Raw genomic sequence first — 20,018 nt, 5'->3', positions numbered from 1 at the left:
TCTGCATCTGGCTTTCCAGGAACTGGAGCTGTCTTTGCTTCCTGGTTTCCTACTTTGCTGTGGAGTCAAAATGTCTTCTTGGGCCATTGGCATTAGTTTACTTGATCATTCCCATCCCCCTCACCCCAAGGATCATGTATAATCATGTATAAGGGTATTCTTAATAATGCAAGGGCCAAAAATCTTAAAACCTGTTGAAAAGTACAGGTACCATGCCTCTGAATCTCTCCGACTATCTAAGACTAAACCTGAGTGGGATCCGGTGGGGGGAGGGGCGGCTCCATCCTGCCCAGCTGTCTACAGGCTCTGTCTGGACAGGTCTCTAGAGTCCCCCTTGCTTCAGGAGCAAATGAGGCCACCACTGTCTAAACTTTGAGACCGATGTACCGACTGCTAACAAGCTATGAATCACACCTCCAACTGGGTCACAGAACTTGTCTTACTTGTTCCTGTGGTCTCCAGACAAGCCCACTGGGAGCCAGGTCCTCAGGTCAGTAAGTCATTCCAGAACTGTCCAGTGCCAGTCTTCCAAGCACGCTCTACCCCATGAGTCTACCCGACTCCAGGAAGGAAGGGACTAGCAATGCTAATTTAAGCTCCATTTAAAAAAAAAAAAAATCAAACTGTTGTTTTAAATACCACCCCCCCCCCCACACACACACAAAGATGGCAATTTATAGAAAAAGCTGGACCCTACTTAAATGGTGGTGTTCTTGCCATGGCTTTGCTACAGTTTCAAAGCCTCAACTGCATTGGAGTATTTCAAAATAAACAAGCAAGTTAACTGAGTTAATCATTAATCATACACCACCAACAGAAATATCAGTAGGTGAGGCAGAACACTCAACTGCCCTATATGGAGGAAAGGGTCCAACACAGGAGACACTACTTGGAAGTAACTACCAACAGACTCCCTGAGGCGGGTCACAGGAATGTTTAGAGAAATAATAACAAGTGACACTCAGTCCTCAGTCCCTGGATCAGCTAACCTGCCAGCTGGCTTCCTCCTGCTAACTCCCCAAGTGCAGGGCACCTCTCCTGCTGTTCCCACAGAACTGTTCTCCGGATCAAAGGTCCCTGGAGCACTTTGAAGACTCAACTCCCTTAGAAACAGCAGCAGGTTTCTATCTTTCACATCGCTGAGGACTAGCTATACACTGAACTGACTCAATTCTCTTCAGTTAAAACAAAACAAAACAACAAAAAACAACTTACCAAACTTTGCCAACACGTGTGTGTGTGTGTGTGTGTGGAGTGGGGTGGTTGGATGGGGACACAGGACACCATTTTACAGAGGAGGAAACTGAAGGCTCAAAAACTCCTCAGGAACCCAAACAACCGCTCTCTAGAGAAGCTGCTTCCTTCTTCCAGGTGCTCTCCAGAGCCAGAAAGTACTGTCTTCAGAATACTGTTTGTTACACAACCAACAGCTCTGAGTTCCTAAGGGGTGGTGGAAGTCCGTATGAAGGATTCAAAGTCATCTTTTCAGATGCAAATTAAATATTAAGTGTGTGCAATGAAAACCCCTACCTGGCATTTAGCCCTACATCCTACAGGGACACACCAGGTACTCAATTTGTTCAAAGACTGAACTTTCTAAACATTTTATTGTTGTGCTCAAATCTTATAATTTAGGAGAAGAAATCGTAGGGTACTGGCCTCTGAACTTGAAATGAGAGCAGGAGTCTGCGCCTGTGCATGACTTTAGGCTACACAACTAATGCTCACCCAAGGCACAGAAAAATGAAGCAGGCAGTGAGGATGGTAACTGGCACACAGAACTCTAAACTCTGATCTTGCCTTATACTTAAGCTTGAGTGTCCCCCCACAACACACACACACCATGTAGAATGGTGCCTGATCTGGGAACACAGCCTCCAGGGTCAGCCAGCCCACCTGGGGTCAAACTCTGGCTTGCTGTTTAATTCAATGTGATCCAAATCAAGTCATTCATTTTTCTGTAGTCCTCAGTTTCTATACCTGTGAAATGGGTCAGCCAAAATCCCTGCTTCATAGATGTAGTGTGCTGAAAATATATAATAGATGAAATAGTTTTTTCAGCACAAATGCTGCCTCAGCAGAATAGGCACAAAACTCTCATTACAACAGGCACTGAGGCCTAAAGACAGGAGCTGACAGCTGTGTATTTTAGTAGTCACCCAGAAGTCACTGTTCCCCTAAGGTTCTGACCAACTCTGCCACTGATCCACCCATCATCTTTACACGACTAATGGAGGGGAAAAAAAAATCAGCCAGTAACCTAGAGCCGTCTTCTATCTGCATTGCATGTACTTGCAGGCCCCTTCAGGCCATCACACACGAAGCCCTCTCCAGCTGCCACCTAGCACTGTGTCTACTGTATGGTGAGGAAAGTGGGGGGCCACACCTGCTCACCACCAGACCAGATAATGGGATCCTGCCAGCAATCAGACAGCCAGCATGGCTGTGTTTCAAGGCTTTTACATTCTTCCTTTGAAAATGAACAGCCTACACAAAGTACCAAGAACAGCCTGGTGCAGCATGAGTGGAGATGGATGCTGGATGGCAGGATGTTAATAATTGCTCAAAGAGGAATACTAATATCATCGGGTTTATTCCCGTATTTCCTTACTTTACTTACATTTTGAGATTTTCCAAATAAAGTAGCCTTCCATAAACAATATGGTATGGGAAAAGGGAGCATCAAGATCTCATAGACCAGAGGGGATGCAGTTAGTGAGACCACATTCCTCTCACCATCAGCTGACAGTATTTGTAATACCCACAACCATTATCACAAGTTATTATAGAACATAATGAGGAGGCTGCACATATACATATTAAGTATGGTAGTTACCTGATAGTAGCTAGACTTGCACCCAACACCACACACACACACACACACACACACACACACACACACCCTGTCCCCTCTAAGCAACTTGGTTATCCCTCCTTTTTGGACACACATATGGGGGGTGGGATATTGAGTTTTTGAAAGCTTCACCTTTCATCAAGACTGTTTAAGGAGCTGTACTGCAGGCTATAGAGAAGACCTCAATTTTCCCAGATCCTTGTACTTCCCAGAGCTGGGTTATCTGCCCATACTCAACCCTGGAGAGGACTTTACTGAAAGCTAAACTGTACCAGTAACCTGACTGGTACTTTTGTAGCCAGAATTAAGGAGATCAAGATTATGATCTTTAATCTGAAAAGGCCAAGTGCCGAAACACAACCCGGTGCTTCGGACTCTCTCAGCCCATCCACTAATGCTGTCAGCACAGGCAGGGCCAGCTCTGCAGAAGAAACGTGCTGGGCGTCTACTACATCTAAGGACAATCAGCTGTGACTGTCTTTCCTCACGGAGGTCACATTCCCAGAAGGCAGACACATAAGCTACTCAGAGGACTAGGGTGGGGACAAGGCCCAGCAGGGGCAACATCAGAGTGATGAGAGAATGAGACAGCTATGCTGGCAAGGCACATGCAAGGGACCAAGAGCCAGAGGATTCTAGAGAGAAAGTCACGCCTTTGGGATGGGGCGAGTCCCTTTCAGAAATATACAGGTAGAAGTCTCTTATTCTGCAAAAAAGCTAAGACAGAACAGAAAACTCCAACTCCTAAAAGATTAAAAGATTTCAATTGTTTGGGGTGTTAATTAACTTTGCAGTTCTTTGTTAAATGTAAAGTTAAGAGGATTAAGAAGAAGCTTGCAAAAGTCCCCCAAGAAAGACTTGTCCCACTTTCAGTTCATTCAGAGAGGATGGAGGAGACAGACAGGCAGCCAGTAAATTAAGATGGCTAGCCTTTGCCATCCTTAATCCTGTGAAAGTAATTACAGGTCTCTGGCACTTCACACATCAAAAAGATCAAGAGCACACCAGGCCAGTAGGAAGGCTTTCCAAATTGATCCCATCCCTGGAAGCCAGGAAGCATACAGCCATGGGGCCTGCTGTCAAAACTGCAGTGCACAGTACAAGAGAGGCACAAAACTGCACGGGCTTTGGGAGGGTTAAGGGTACAAGGGAAACTAGGATGGCTATCCAAACAGATGAGCCAGGCAGACAGAACACACAATCTAACCCCAAGGGATTCTCTCCCAAGGAAAGGACGCCAGCCCTTAGTGCTCTGCCTTCGGCACTGGCCTCTAGCAGGCCTTTGGCAACACCAACCAGAGACCCTGGAAGGAGAAAATAGACAGACCAGAGCTCTTACAGGGCTGTCCTGGCAAGGATGGTAACAGAAGCAGCCTCATCTCAGGCAAAAATGGGAACTCTTAACTTTCTATATTCATCCATTCTAGATCTGTTGTTGGGGTGGGCGGGGTAGTCATGGCATTTTGTAGAAATCGGTTCTTTCAGTCCACTCCGTGGGTTCTAGTGCTCAGACCTAAGGTCTCAGCCTTGTAGCATTCACTCTCACCTGCTGAGCCGGCTTGCTGGCCCCAAAGTGACAACTCTTTCATATGCTGTCTTAGGTAAGTTTTTCTATTGCTACAATGAAACATCACAGCAATTTGGGGAGGAAAGGGTTTATTTGATTCACACTTCCAAGTTGCTGTTCAAAGGAAGTCAGGACAGAAATTCAAACAGGGCAGGCTCCTAGAAGCAGGAGCTGATGCAGAGGCGTGGAGAAGTATGGAGAGGTGTTACTTGTTGGCTTGCTTCTCCCTGTGCCTTGCTCAGGCTGCTTTCTTATAGAACCCAGAACCACCAGCCCAGGTTTGGCACCACCCACAATGGGCTGGACCCTCTTTCATCAATCACTTAAGAAAATGCCCTACAGCTAGATCTTATGAACGAAGTTTCTTGATTGGGGTTTCTTGTTTCAGATAACTCTAGCTTGTGTTGAGTTCATGTAAGACTAGCCAGAACAGACATTTTTTGTTTTCTATGGTTTCCTTTTTCAATTCTCTTACCTCCAGTCCTTTCCCTCCTGAACCCCACACTTGTATGGTGGACACCTCAAACTCAGAAGCTTACCAGCACACTCCTTAGGTGTCCCTATCCCTAGCCACCTAACTCAACAGAAACAAGACCAGCTTTCCTACAACTCAACTATTTGTACATTTATCCATCTATTTATTTGAGACAGGATCTTCCCATGTAGCCTAGGCTGGCCTTGGACTTGTGATTCCCTGGCCAAAGCCAAAAGAGCTTAAAAACCAGGAGAACTATGCATTTATTGTACATCAGCCGTGTATGGTAGCTTCCACTCAGAAGCTGAGGAATGCTGAGTTCCAGGTCAGCCTGGGCTACAGAGACTGTTTTAAAACAACAAAACAGTATCTGTTTACTTCAAAACAAACTTCTAAAGTCTGTTACACCAGTGACATGTTTCTCCACTCCAGGTGAAGAACTGCAGCAATGTCAGGGGAAGGGTGATAGCTAAAAGCCAGTCATCATGCAGGCTTCTCCACTGCCTACTCCACAAGCTTACAAGGCCCAGTGACCCTAAGATTTAGATCACACACCCTCACATCAGCCCTGCGATTGCCAACACATCTGTTTAGCTACTCAGCAGACAGCATGCCAGAATGTTCCATGGCTAGTGAGAAGCACTATCAAGCCAAGAAAACCATGTAGATTCAGGTCTGACCCAGGACTGGATAGAGAGGCCTGCAGAAAACAGCAAAGGAAGGTGGCAGAGAGGGACCAGGGCTGTAAAGGGGAAGAGGTGTTACATCAGGAAAATGACCGACTGCTCAGGTACGTGATGAAGGAGGGAAAGCGCCATAGGGCTCTCCAGGCTCAGAACAAGGGTAGACCATGTTTACAGAACACTGAGCCTACGTACACCATGAAGAGGCCAGCGAGTGCCACCTGAGAAGGTGAACTTTCAGATTGCAGGAACTCATGATCTACTCTACACACCAATGACAGCCTGAACTCTTACCCCTCTGTATGCTTATTTTTAGCTCAGTAAGTTCCTAATCTAGTAGAAAAACTAATTTCTTCCATTAACTCCAAGATGACATGTTCATTTCTTAACTTACTTCATCTAGTCTAATTATAATATAAAATATGCACAGCAACAAATTAGCATGTGAACAGTCTTTTCCTAACAGGTATATAAAAATTAAAACAATAGAAGCTGGGAGAGATCCCACAGTACACAGAGGGCTTGCTGCAAGCTCTCCTACCCAGATTCAACCCCCCAAACCCACATGAGGGGGGAAGCAAAACTCCCCTGGCATCCACCCACACCATGTACTAATATGTAGTTCCTCCTCCTCCTCCTCCTCCTCTTCCTCCTCCTCCTCCTCCTCATCATCATCATCTGATCTTGTTCTGGCATCATAAACCTTTACAGTCAGTATTGTTATCACTGCAGAGCTTGGGTACATCTAGGACATTCACTAAAGTCAACTGGGGCAAAGCTGGAACTCCCTTCTGAGTTCTAACCCTAACACTGCAGTAGCAGCTGGCAGTCACACTTCCTATCTGCAAACATGTTCTCTGGTGAATATATTCTGAATAGGTCTGCTTTCCACTCTTCCCCAAAGCAACTGCCCACACTTCACTCCACACATTTACAAAGCCAGGTGAAGCAGCAGCAGGCAGGGGTCCTTTGTTGTTCTTTTCTTTGAAGTTCCTGTGCTGAGCTACAGCGGCTCTCTCAGCTACTCAGTGTGTAACTGATACTCAGCTAACTGTCGCCTGAGCCCCGAACTTGAGCAATCCAGACTTCCTGGAAACAGGCTTCCAGTTTCACCTCGGTGCCACAGCCCTTTAGCTTTACAGTGAATCAATATCATGGAACTTATCAATGAGCTCTGTTACATAGTCCTGAAAACACTCCCTGAATAGGACGTGCAAGGCATTCTGGGAACATTCATATTTTAAAAGGAAACATGATTCAGGTCCCTTGGCCAACTTCAGGATATGGGCAAGTGACTGCTTATGGTTGTCCTCTTAGCAAAGAACAGCCAGAAGGTTCTGAATGGCCTGAGCAGCCAAGGCTTCACCCCTGTCCTGATTTCCCCCAGAGCCTCTGCCTCCTGCTGCATCTGAGAGGGCTCCCTTGTGGCTGTAGCAATACAAAGGACAGCCTGCAAAGTGACTGCGGATATTGGATTACAGGTAAGGCTTCTGCTCCTAGAAAGAACTTCTTTGGCAAGTATATAAATACCATAGTAGGAACACAGCACCATTGCACACTGCTCTCCAAAGCAACAATCCTGAGAACCTCTCTCTTCTCAGCTCTAAACCCCCACAAAGTGAGGCTCCACTTGGACATCTCCCCACAGACAGTCGGAGAGTGGGGGAAGGAGGGCTTAGCGAGCGATGGGACTGGTCTCCAGGATCACCTGAGCATCTGATGCAGCAACTGCAACAGTTATATCAACAATCCCCACCAATGGCATCTCATGCTTGTGCCTCACTGTGTGGAGGTGCTGCGCCAGGACTGGCATAGGCATTACCATTTACACCACATTATCAGTTACAGTATTCAATGGAGGCTGAAGAAGGCCACAACATCCTAATGGCGCCAAGCAACTTGTAAGTGGCACAGCCAAGTCCTAAATCCACTAAAATATCTGTTCCCTTAATCACTAAACTCGCTATCTGAGAGCTCAAGCTGGCAGGGACGTGCTTCTCTGGGCTACCCTTCTAACAACCTTGCCTATTGTGATTCTGGCATAAATTGAAAACCAGTTCCAGCTGTAAATCTCCTAAATGAAGAAATAAAGCACTGGGCCATCTCAGGCTAGGGTCTTTAGCCTAAGCCACATACAAGCCTACTGCTCTGCACGGCGTGCGCCCTCACCCCTTCCCTGCTTTCTCTGCTCTGTGGACTGTTCAGAATGGCATCTCTGCAGCAGGCCACCTCCACCACCCCTCTGTCATCTGCTGTCTGTAGAAGTGTAGGAAGACAGAAGTGGCCAAAGGGAAGAGCCCCAGCTTCCTTGGCTGCTCTCTACCATCTCTCCCAGGCTTTGATCAGATGCCCACACATGAAGTCACAAAAGAACAGTGACATCTACTGCCCCACTGACCTGGCTTAAGGAATTAACCAGGTACGGTTTTCAAGGCCGAGATTCTGGGCCACAAATCCGAGCTGAATGGGAAGCAGAGTCACCTGGGCACAGACAGTGAGGGTGGATGGAGCACTGGATGTGAGAGAGCAGGCAACATTGACCTAAGCATCTGCCACAGTCTTCCCCAAGACCAATGCTGAAACTCATTCCCACTGGACCACTGTTAGGAGATGATAGACCAAGATGGCCCTCCTGAAAGGAATAATGCCTTCTGTCAGGATGGGCTCATCATAACAGGACACCATCTTTGCTGAATAGAATAGAGAACCCATAGGGAGTAGAAGGTAAGTGTAGAGGGAAGAAGCAAGCCTTACAAGAAAGGGCACAGTAAGCATGCACAAGATAATTCGATGTAAAACAAAACCCCATCAACCCTGCCCAACTCTAACCCCTGTGAGGATGTGCCTTCTGCCCCTCTAAGATATTCAAAGAAACTTGGAAGCTAAGGCAGGGCCCTCACCACATCACAGAACCTACTAGTGCCTTGATCTTAGACTTTACAGGGTACAAATGAGGAAGAATTAATTTCTCTTCTTTATAAATTGCATATTGCTGCTACAACAGCACAAAGAGACAAAGAGAGACAGAGTTAGTGGTGATTCTGAATTAAAACTGACTGCCAAATCCAAAAGTTTTGGCTTTTATCTACTGTCTCTATCTTCTTATCAAAATCAAGGAGCCAATTACTTAAAGGTGTGTCAAAAAGAAGTAATTGTTTTCTATCTCCCGTGGGTATTTGGGTGGGGATTGAACCAGACCATTAGCTTCAGTGTGAGGCTGGCAGAAGACAGTGCAGGTAAGAAAGGTGTGACCAAATGACTTTAGCAATTTCTAAAGCCAGACATCAGAGTCTTACCTGGGATTATGACTGCTGAACAAAGATTTAAAAAAGTGTGGTGGAGGATGAAGAGAGGAAGCAGAAGGTAGCAAGGGACCTTAAGGGTAAGGTAGACTTGAACAGACAGCCTTAAAGGGCTTAACGCTTAAGCGTTAATTCAGCACTAGCAACTGAATGTTAAATGATGAGTACTTAGGATACTCTCCAAGAATATCCTAAATAAAATGCTGAGAGGAGAGCAGGCTCATCATGAAGTTAAACATTACCAAAGAAAACAACAGATGTCCTATAACTGGATAACAGCAGAAGTACAAGGTCCATCAGAAGAGAAGTAGTCAGCAGCTCCCGGGAGAGAACTCAGACTGCTCCCTGCAGGGCTGAAGCAGTAAGCCTAGGCGCCAAGCGTGGAGGAAGAGCGAGCAGCCAGAGGGAGGGCTCTGCAGACTAGAAGACAGACGGCTTCCACCACGCTGCTGTGCCATGTTCTTCCCAACCGGAGTCTCCCACTGCTGGAGACTGTACTGTGAGCAGCACAGACAGTCCACCCCCTCTGCAGCTGACCCTCCATGTCCACATGCTGTACACCTGCAGATTCACCATCAAAGTATCAAAAAACACAAACTGCATCTCTACTGAACAAGACCTTTGCCTTGTCATTATTCCCTAAATAGTTCAATCCAACAACTATTTACATAGCATTTACATTGCATTAGATCTTACAAGTAATCTAGACATGACTTAAAGGGTGCATGTGGGTTATATGCAAATTCTGTGCCATTTTCTACTAAGGACTTGAGCTGTGGATTTTTTGTATCCACAGGGTCCTGGAAACAACCGCCCATGGATACCAGGAGACAAGTACATTTCCTTTCTATAAATACCACAGTGCTTTCTCCTTGTAGCAAACAGTACTCAAAACAGGTTCTGTCTTCTTACTACTGATCAAAGACAGACAAAAATCCTAGGCTTTTTCCCTAACTGATACACAGTATGCCCTCGAGAACAAAGAGATATGCTACCGATTTCACTATGCTCAGGAAAGGAGAGCTTTGTGACTCTTGAGGAAATTATACCTAGAGTGCCAATTCTATAATCACAATCAACAGACAGTGCCTTTCACCCCCATCACCTATGTCACCATAGTTTTACTGTCTGTCACAGGAGTCTCCAAATCACATAGCCTGTGAGTGGCAGATATTAAAGTTACCAAACAGCATGTGGATGTATCTTTACTTGCTTCTAAAATTAGTTGTCAGAGAGAGAAACAGACAATGGCTAATAAACAGTTTGCTGACTAAGATATTGGGTCTTTAAAATGCTTTTTGAACCAAAGCACGAAAAAATTTCCTTCTCATCTTCCCCTCTTGGCATCTGCGTTGTTACCAAATGCCTTTCTCCTCCACTGTCCTTGCCACCTACATCAAATGAAAGGTCCAGAGATGACAAACCAAACCAAACCTAATAATGAATGCCCCACGCCACGTTCCCACTTCTGGAAATCTAGGTGAAAAGACTTCAGCTAAAATTCTCTGCCTACTTTACACCCCATTCTTGGGGATTATTTGCTTATTTGGGTTCAACCCCACTAAGTCACAGTTAAACATTTGCAGTCTACAATTCTTGACACGATCTGTCTTCTTACACGGCATGCACAGAGCCTGGACCCACCTATCCTCACCCTGCCCTGCATACATCAACCACTTCACCTTCCCAGTCAAGCAGCACCACAGGTGCCAACAAGCCCCCATGATTTACAGTGTGTTCTCCAATGCTTCTGAACCTGCAGAGGGTGCACCTCTATCCCCGGTAGGTACCCTCCAACCGGCTTACAGGCCATTTCTATGTCACAGGCCAACTTTCTTCTTCCACAGGAGGTCACGGTTTCTACCTCCTCTCCAACACTTTTGCCCCAGAAAATGTTTAAATCCTTAAATCAATAATCTATTTCCCAAATAGCAAATCACCTTTTTTGCCTCTGTACCCTTTTTGAAGGGATTGATGAACTTTATAAATGTATGTGGGGGTCTATGTGCTGAGGAGAATTCCAGCTCTCTGTTAAAATCACAATAACACAGGAGCTGTACAGACATGTAATGGATAAAAACAGAGGAAAAATGAAGAATGAGAATAATCACTCTTTTGTTTAACACAGACACCACAATGTCATAAGAACACCAATATGACGGCTTGAAAGCAGCTGAGACCATGGGCCATTTGAACACCCACCATTTTTGGCAAATGATTGTAGCCACTCTTTACAACCTAGCAGCACTGACTGACTGCCATTTGTCAACAGTGCACTCATTCTATAAATGAAACACCCTGAGCAAATACTTAATCAGAGTCTATATTTTAAGTCCCAGTGCCAGTTTCTGGGTCCTTCCCACAAGGAACTGACAATTAAACAGCAGCTGAGGCAGTGCCACAACCAGCACAAGTAAAGGGACTGAGTGACAGTTGCAATAGTGTGTTGGTGACTTTTCATGGCTATGACAGATACAGGGTACACAACTTCAGGGTGGATTTACTTTAGCTCACAGTTTCAACACCTTTATTCTATCCAGGTTCAGCTGGCTATGCTGCTTTTAGAACTGTGCCAAAGCTGACTATTAAGGAAGAAAGGCATAATAAAGTTCTCCCTACCTACCCAGTATATGGCAGCCAGGAAGCAGGGAGGAGAGGAAGTGGCCAGGGAAAAACATAACCTTCAGAAGCACAATGGTAATCAACTCCTCCAATCAGGCCCTTCCAGGTTCCCACTTTCCAAAGTCCATTTGACTAAGAACCATCAGTGGAATAATCTGTGGGTGAAGTTGGGTTTTTATGATCCCATCACTTCGATCAAAGCTCCACTTCTGAAGACTGTAACTGAGGCTGGGAGCACAGTCTTCAACCCATGGGCCACAAGATGGGGGCACTAGAATCTCCTAATATAACTAGGATCCAGGTAGGATCAGTACTCTTAACAGGAAGGACATTCTCCAAACACCAACCAGGAGCTCAGGAAGTGACTGGGATTTGGGGCTACCTAGTGCTGACTTAGACCACTTATTTCTCAGGAAATAATCTACGGGCCAGGACAGAGACGACTCAGGAGGCAGCAAGCTCTCTAGTCAGTATCAGTGCAGTACTGGTTAACCAGAAAGTCAGAGGGGAACCATTCACAGAATATCTGATGTTCAGGAGAGGGTTTCTGAACCAGCCAAGAGGATCCCTCTGTCACTGGGATCAGAAGTCCTTCAATAGCAAGGACCTCAACACAGTTGGGAAGGGGCAGAGATAGCTTACTCCAGACTATGTTACTGAAGGATCACATACAGTAGGACGAGACAGACAGAAATTCAGGCTGAGGAAGGTGGATGAGGAAGCAGGCTCGGGATCAGGCTTTTGAGAAAATCAATGACTACAAATTCGGGGTGGGAGAATTCTAAACTACCAGTTAGGAGACCTGCTGGTTGGTTGTGAGATTATCCTGGGGTGGGTGGGGCGCTGGGAAATACTCTTCATACCCAGCACTCTCTTTTTTTTTTTTAAGTCAAATAAAGCAGAACACATCCCCACATTCTGGTATGCAAAGTACCTACGGAGTGGGGGTGGGGGATGGGGAGGTGTTGTGAGACATTTGGTTCAGACATGTAGCCTCACATGGATGTATGTGATGTGCAAGCATGACCAAGGTGTAGAATAAGCATCCTACTGCAGTCCATCTAATGAGTTGGGAAAGCAGAGTATGAGGCTTTGTGGGTGTCTTCAGATCTGATTTTGGGAACAAGGACTGAGGACACACTCCTCTAGCACCAGCCTTTGTGAAGCAGGGGAGGAGGTAATTAATGGTCAGGCTCAGCTGTAAGGTGAGTTTGAGACCAGCCTCTTGAGTCATAAGGCCCAGTCTCCAAAAGCAGTTAAAAAAAAAAAAAAAAACACTAAAAGCAACAACAAAGAACTCATGCTTATTTTAGATATGAGTTCCAGTAAAACATTAAATAAATCACAAGCAAAATTTAAAATGTTACCAAGTAATTCACATTTTAACACACCCCCAAACAATGCTTTTTATATGCAATAGACCGAACCTCACCTATGTGGTAAGACAGACATACACACTCAAGAAAGGTCCACATGGGAGCAATGTTTTGTAGGAATTTTTACAGAACATCAACTCCTGCCAGGTACGACTTTGGTGTTTCACTGTAAAAAAATCTAGTACTAAAATTTATTTTTAATACCTACACTATGGCAGATTAAGTAGCTCAAGATTGTGCGACTGGGTATGGTAGATGAGTGTGGGCACAATTATGGGGTGTCAGCCTCGGAGCGCCAGTTCTCTCCCTCCTCTGGACTCCACAGGGGAAACTCTGGTCACTCTGTCTGCCCACGAAGCAGCCTCCACTCACTCAGCCATCCAGCTACCCCACATACTCTTTCCAGGCAAGATCTTACTATGGCCCTAGCCAACACAGATCTCACCATGTAGCTCCAGCTAGCCTGAAACTTTTCAGCAATTCTCCAGCCTCTGCCTCCGGAGTGCTGAGGCACAGCCCACACCTGCACTCCACTCCCCGCCTCTGACACACACTTCTGAAACCTGTTCTGGGAACAGGTGGCCTGTGACTACTTGTGGATCCTCAGCCACTCACTCCATCAGGACAGAATCCAGCCTCACTCGCCTACATCATTCTCCAAAAACTATACCTCAATTTAGGATCCCTCCAAAACCCCAGAAGAATCTGAGTAATCAACACAGAGTAAATACTAAGTACTTCTCTATTATACAAGCCGTTTCCCAAGAAGCATATGGGATGATTTATGAACATATGTGCAACACATATGGAAATAAAGTCATTATTACTGGCCATGTACTTAGCCCAGCAAACAGACTTTTCATAAAAACTATACAAAGATCTCTAAAAACAACAGTGCCTACTATCCTTATTCTGGGGACTTATTCCTCTAAAGAAACCCAAGCTCATTACAACAGGACTTCGGGGACGGTTGCCACCTGTGCTACTGGGGTTACATGGGAAGGTCACAAGCACCAAAACAGGGCAGGTCACTTGACTTTCCCACAAACCAAACGTCTAAGTTCAGAGTAAAACTTAAGCTGGAGTTTTTCTACCTGTTCTGTCCTCAGAATATAACAATTTGTGCCTGGCTTGTAAAAGACCCTGAATAAATACTTTCCAGTTTTATGAACGCTAGCTCAAGGTCAACAGATTCCCTCACACCTATTAGACACTCTGCGCTACTGGTGGGGTTTAGGGAGGGTTCCGACATCAGCTAACTTCCTGATCTCCTGGTGCCATATATTCTGCCGGACCAGGAAGCAAAGTCCTCACCACACCCGAACCGAACCTGCCATAAGGGCAGTTCAGGCATCGCCCCAGGGACAATTTCTACTTGGAAAGTCTTTTAGAGGTCATCGGCTCCCCCCCACCCCTTGCTTTCACGGGCTCTGAAAACCCCAAGGTCACTTCTACCAGACCTTCGGGGTCAGCACGTAGCTCATGACACAACTCAAGCCCAACCAAGTTGGTTTGGCCGGTACGTTAGCACCCCCCACAGCGGCCACGTGCGTTTAACCGGAGCCACAAAGACTCCAGGCCGCGCGGGCCAGTGAAAAGCAGGCAGGACCCTTTAAATCTGAGCTCCCCAAGCCCGAAGGCTGGCGATCCCGAGCGAATGCAACAATCCCGGAGCACAAGCCCGCACCCCACCCGTAGCTAGGGGCTCACCGGGTGCGCAGCGCCTGCCACGCGGCGTCGATGTCGGCGTAGAGATTCTTTTCGGAGGGCTTGCCGGAGCTCACACCATAGCCCGAGTAGTCGTAAGAGAAGATGTTGCAGTTGATGCGCGAGCCCAGGCCGATGTAGAAGCTACACATCTGGCCCAAGTCCACGGCGTTGCCGTGAGAGAAGAGCAGCGTGTAGCGGCTGGAGGGCGCGCAGCGCACGAACATGCAACCCAGCCGGTTGTCGCGGGCCGTGCGCGAGAAGAAGACCTCGACGGCGTCCAGTTCGCGCTGCGAGTACTGCCAGTCAGCGCGCTCGCTCAGGTGCAGGCTGCACGCGCCAGGGCCCGCACCCTCCTCGGCCGGAGCGGGCTGCGCCGCCGGGGCGGGCGCGGGGGTCGCAGCGGGAGCGGGCGCGCGCTGCTCGGGCGCCAGCACCGTGTAGGTGGGCTCGGGCGGCAGGAAGGCCAGCTTGGCGGCGATGCGGCTCGGACAAGGAGGGCAGCAGAAGAGCCAGCACAGCTCGCCAAGCGAGAAGCCGTTCATCCTGGGGCCGGGCTCGGGCATCGGGGCGGCCTGGCGCCCGCCGCGGGCGGGAGGGAAGCGCAGGGAGCGCAGAGGTAGAGCGCTGAGAACTGGAAGCCAGCCTAGGAGGCGGAGAGGCCAGGGGCGGGGCCAGGCGGGCGCGGCACGGCGAGCGGGGCGGGTCAGTGGCAGCCCCGCAGCCCCGGCGGGGTGCGGACGGCCGGGGCTAGCGCGCGGCACACAAAGCCCGCGGCGGCGGCGGCCATGGCCCGCTCGAGCGCGCCGCCCCGCCCCCGCACGCTGCCGCCACTTCCGGGTTACCGCGCTGCACGCCCCCACTGGCGGGCGGGGCTACCCATCCGAACGAAAGCCCCAGTCTGAAGCAGGGCTCCCCGGTCTGGGCGGAGCTCCCGCCTCTTGGGCGGGAGTTAGCGCATCTGGGCGGGGCCACTTGTTAGAACAAACTCCCTGGTCTGAAGCGAGGCTCTGGTATCTGGGGCGGGGCTTAGTGCGATTAGGGCGGGGCTCTGAAGAGATTAGGTCGGTTGGGGCTGTCCTGGATTGAAAAGGTAGGTAGGTGTACAGATAATTTAAGGATTCGGTTCTCCAAAACCAGCTTTCTCTCCTGGTGGAGTTATTGGGAATTTATGTTAAAGATAATTATTGAGAAAGAGAATTGAATACCTTAAAAATGCCTTGCTTTCCTCTAATCAATGCTATTTTTTTGTCTTTTGGTTGTTTGAGACAGTTTAGCCTACACTGTCTTAGAACTTACATGCTTCTTGCCTCTACCACCAGTTGCTGAGATTCAAGACTTTTTGAACAGCCCCTACCATAAATGCTCTGGCCCATCTCGTAAGTGTTCCCGTGTTGCAGGCGACTGTTGTGTAGGTATGGCTACGCGGGTCTTTCTGTAACAATTACAGCAGAGCCTGTTGGTTTTAACAAATGGTGTCCAAGTGGTCCTTTCTCACCCTCACACCTTACATCACCCCCTGTGGTGTCACCTGTATATTCCATACTCCTTATCTGTCCTTTTTGATGTTAGTTTCTCTAGAATTGTTTTGGCACCAGATATTTGAATCATGAAAGACATGTTTCAACGATTTTAATCCACTGTTGTCTTGGCTATAGGCTTTAAGTGACTTTTGAAATATAACTCAGGGCCTTTGAAACCATGAACCCTGGTGTCCAGTTGGCAGAGCCTCTCCTCTGGACTTTGGCACCAGGCTTTCCTTTCAGGGAGAAGAGGGCATCCCAGGCTACCCGTAATGAATGCAACCAGAGCCACAGTGGGCAGTCACCACTCCAGACTTCATAAATGTCCCAAGAAGGATTATAACTTTTTTTAAACAAAAAACTTTTGAGCATCCTAACATAAATTAACTTACCAGTACCAACTTCAGTAGTAACCTGAGTTTTAAAAGGCCATATCTTCCCTGAATTCCCAAAAGCCTGCCCACAAAGCCTCAAGTCTGTTTAAAGTTGGATGGACAAAACTGTTCTTCCCTAGCCAGGCTTTAGCTGGCGTCTGGCTCTGACTTTCATTTTCCCCAAAGACTGTGGGAGTTGTTTCATGTTAATATTTTGCCTGCTTGTTTCTTGTATTAAGTCAATGTTTTGCATATGAATTAAACCAACTCAAAAATGGGGATCAGGAGTTCAAGGTCATTCCCAACTTTATAGTGAGCTGAGGCCAGACTGAGCAGAGACCACGTCTCAAATAAATGAATAAGCAAGCAAACAAATCAGTTATTTGTGAACATTACGTGATATTATTGTTTATTATTATTATTATTACGTGTATTTTGGGGGTGGGCATAGGTCTGGAGATGAGAGAACAACTTATAGGAGTTGGTTCTCTTTTTCCATCTTGTAGGTTTGGGGAATCAAACTTGGGTCATCAGACTTGTTTACTCTTGGAGCCATCTTGTAGCCTTAGGCAATGGTCTCAGGTCCCTATTTGGTGGTGTTTCTGTGAGGAGGAGCAGATGCTAGAACATTTCACTCTAACGCAGAGTGAAAACAGAGGACTTTGAGTACACAACTGAAGTGAGAAGTGTCTCCTCTCCTCTCAGTCTTCCTCCAGCACCGTTCCTCCCACCTGACAGAATGCACCAGCATGCAGCTCATGAAAGGACAGCTAACGATTCCTAAGTCCACATGTTTGTGCTGCCAATAGGAAGGATAGCAATCCTATTCCACATGTTCTGGTGGCAGTCCTGTTGGGAAGCTTAAAGCTGGCTTATTTAGTTTAGTCTCTGTGTCCTTCTGCAAAGGACTTGTGGAATATGATTTCATACATTACTGATAACTAAATAGAATTTTGGGATCATTTTAAGAGACTAAACAGAGGGAGGCTTCCTGTAAAAGTAAACTGATTTGTGTTTATCTGACTATTAGACCCTTATGTTGTGTGTTGTAGAGAGCAAGCCTTGCTCACCATGCTGTGCAGAGCTGAGGTTAGGTTTTGTGTGACTGTCTAAGGTGAGATGTGTTGCCCAGGTCTGACAAACTCAGCATCTCAGCACATTTGCCATGTAAAAGCCCCTCAGCAAATACTTTCTAGTCTTTGGATGCTAACCTCTCTATACAACCATCTTTAGGTGTGAACATCCACAGGTGAGACAGTATGCATTTTTGCTGGGGGAGTTTAACATCTACCTTGGAGAATAGCTGTGACCTATTAGATACAAGGACCAGGGTTAACAGCTGTCTAATTTGACTTTTAAGAATTCCTATGTGAGTCTTACCATTCTAGCAGAGTAAAGTCTAACTTTGAATTCAAACCAGCAAATGTGTTTGTTGAGTCCTTAGCATGAGTCTAGTCAATGAATTGACTTGGGACGTGAAGGGACAAGGTCATATCACAGCCAAGTGTTAGGAATGTCACTGCTGTTGAAGTAACTCTTTCCCCACCCACCACCTAGGGCTAATGAGCTAAACAAACCATGTAGCTGAAGACATTGGCTTCTAGTATTTGATATTGGCATTTACACGTTTGACATTGTCTTTCGTATTAGTCTTCTAGGTGCTGAGTTACTGGAGATTGACTTGATTTGTAAAAGCAACCCCATATTAATATGGAAAAGGTGACTTATGTATTATGACCAGAAGAGAAGGGTGTAAAAGTAACTTTTATTCACCTGATGTAATTTGCTGTCTAGAGGCTGCCTTTTTCTCCTAGACCTAGTACTAGAAGTTTCTAGCCTCCATACAGTCTAACCTAGACCTAGAAGGCTTTCAGCCTCTGACTCTTAATGTTGAATATGATCCCCTTTTCCAAACTCTTTCTGATCTCTGGCTGGTGGGTTCAACTCAGCTGTTTTGGCTCAAACTCCTGTCCTAGCTGACTGATCCAATCTCACTTTTCGCAGTTTCTCCTGAGTTGCTTTGCTTGGCATCATACTCATTTTGACTATGTGTTCTAATCTCCCTTCTCAGTCTCTGGCTTCTGTCTTCCACCTGTGTCTTGTGTGTTCTCGCTCTACAACCTGTCTCTGTACAACTGTCCCAGTAAAACTGCCTCCCTTCCTCTTTCTCTCTGTGCTGCGAGCTGGGCATATCTTCTTCTGTCCAATCTTTAATACATCACTTTGTTTGCCACTCAATTAGACATCACTTTCAAGCATGGGGTACTTTTTTCTACAAACTACCATTACCGTCATTGTTTAGGATGAAAGGTATGTACTAAGGACTGAGCCACACCACAACTAGAAACAGTTTTGGGGGTGTTGTTGTTCTGTTTTGTTTTGTAACTAACACAATCTCAGAGTTCACAATGTAATCAAATATCCCGCAACAGAAGGTTGCTTAAAACAATTAGCCCTAGGGGCTAGAAAGATGGTTCAATCGTCAAGAGCAGGTACCTCTCTTACAGAGGATCTGAGTCCAGTTTCCTCCACATATGCATACAATTAAAAATGAAGATAAAATAAATCTTAAAAAGAAAGATAGAAAGAAAGGAAAAAAGGAAGGAAGGAAGAAGGGAAACCTGGGCTGGAGAGATGGCTCAGTGGTTAAGAGCACTGACTGTTCTTCCAGAGGTCCTGAGTTCAATTCCTAGCAACCACATGGTGGCTCACAACCATCTGTAATGAGATCTGATGCCCTCTTCTGGTGTGTCTAAAGACAATGACAATGTATTTACATAAGACAAATAAATCTTTAAAAAAAAAAAGAAAAGAAAAGAAAACCTTTCTCATCTGTCAGGATGGAAACATTGTTGTGTTTTTCTTCTTACTAACACCAGATACTGTGTGAAGTCAGGGACTAGGGACATGTCTATTTTGTCCATCATTGATCTCCCTATGACAAGCATAAATTGTTTGAAAATGTTAGTTAAGTTGCTGATGAATGAATAGGTTGCTAAATCCCTCTATTGACTAAATCTGTTCCTCCCTGTGTGGGCAGTGTTAATGTAATGTGACCTTAAGGAAGATGAAAGCAACCCACATCCCTGCTAGCATCACACTTGATGGGCAGTATCCAGGTGCTCTGTTGCTTAGCTATGCAGCTATCCCACCTTTCTTGAAGACAAAGCCCAGATTTTGTCCTCAGTAACAAGGCTTACAATGAAAACAGTCACCTAACCTCCCTATGACAAGCATAAAGATACAAGCAAGACCACATGAGATGATTCTTCCCAGTAGTAGAAAACATCTTTAGGAGCTTCCAGAAATGCACTCTTTCTTTTCAGGACTGGTGAAAGACTAGGAGACATATTTCCTTGCTAGACAGACAGAAGGGCCAAAACTATGTAATAAAGATGGTGAGCTTTTAAGGCTTCTTCCTCATCCTCCTGAACAAATGCCTGGTAGCTTAAAGGTCTCAGGCCTTTTTCCTGCCCGCAGGCCTTCTGCTGATAGACTGGCACAAGTTCCAGGCTTGATCAGAATTCGTTTTACA

General features: G+C 46.4%; 1 protein-coding gene across 1 annotated transcript in view; it reads right to left on the bottom strand.

Moving 5' to 3' along the window:
- Positions 1–15,416, bottom strand: part of Abhd17c (abhydrolase domain containing 17C, depalmitoylase) — a 40,873-nt gene extending 25,457 nt beyond the window's left edge. Inside the window, exon 1 of the mRNA XM_052159354.1 lies at positions 14,590–15,416. Coding sequence (XP_052015314.1) covers positions 14,590–15,152 — 563 coding nt within the window. The 5' untranslated portion in view covers positions 15,153–15,416. The remainder of the gene's footprint in view (positions 1–14,589) is intronic.
- Positions 15,417–20,018: the final 4,602 nt, after the last annotated feature.

The sequence above is a fragment of the Apodemus sylvaticus genome, chromosome 1, assembly GCF_947179515.1.
Source record: "Apodemus sylvaticus chromosome 1, mApoSyl1.1, whole genome shotgun sequence".
Classification (NCBI taxonomy): Eukaryota; Metazoa; Chordata; class Mammalia; order Rodentia; family Muridae; genus Apodemus; species Apodemus sylvaticus.
Note: the sequence above shows the minus strand (reverse complement) of the source record. Positions and strands in the feature narration are given on the sequence as shown.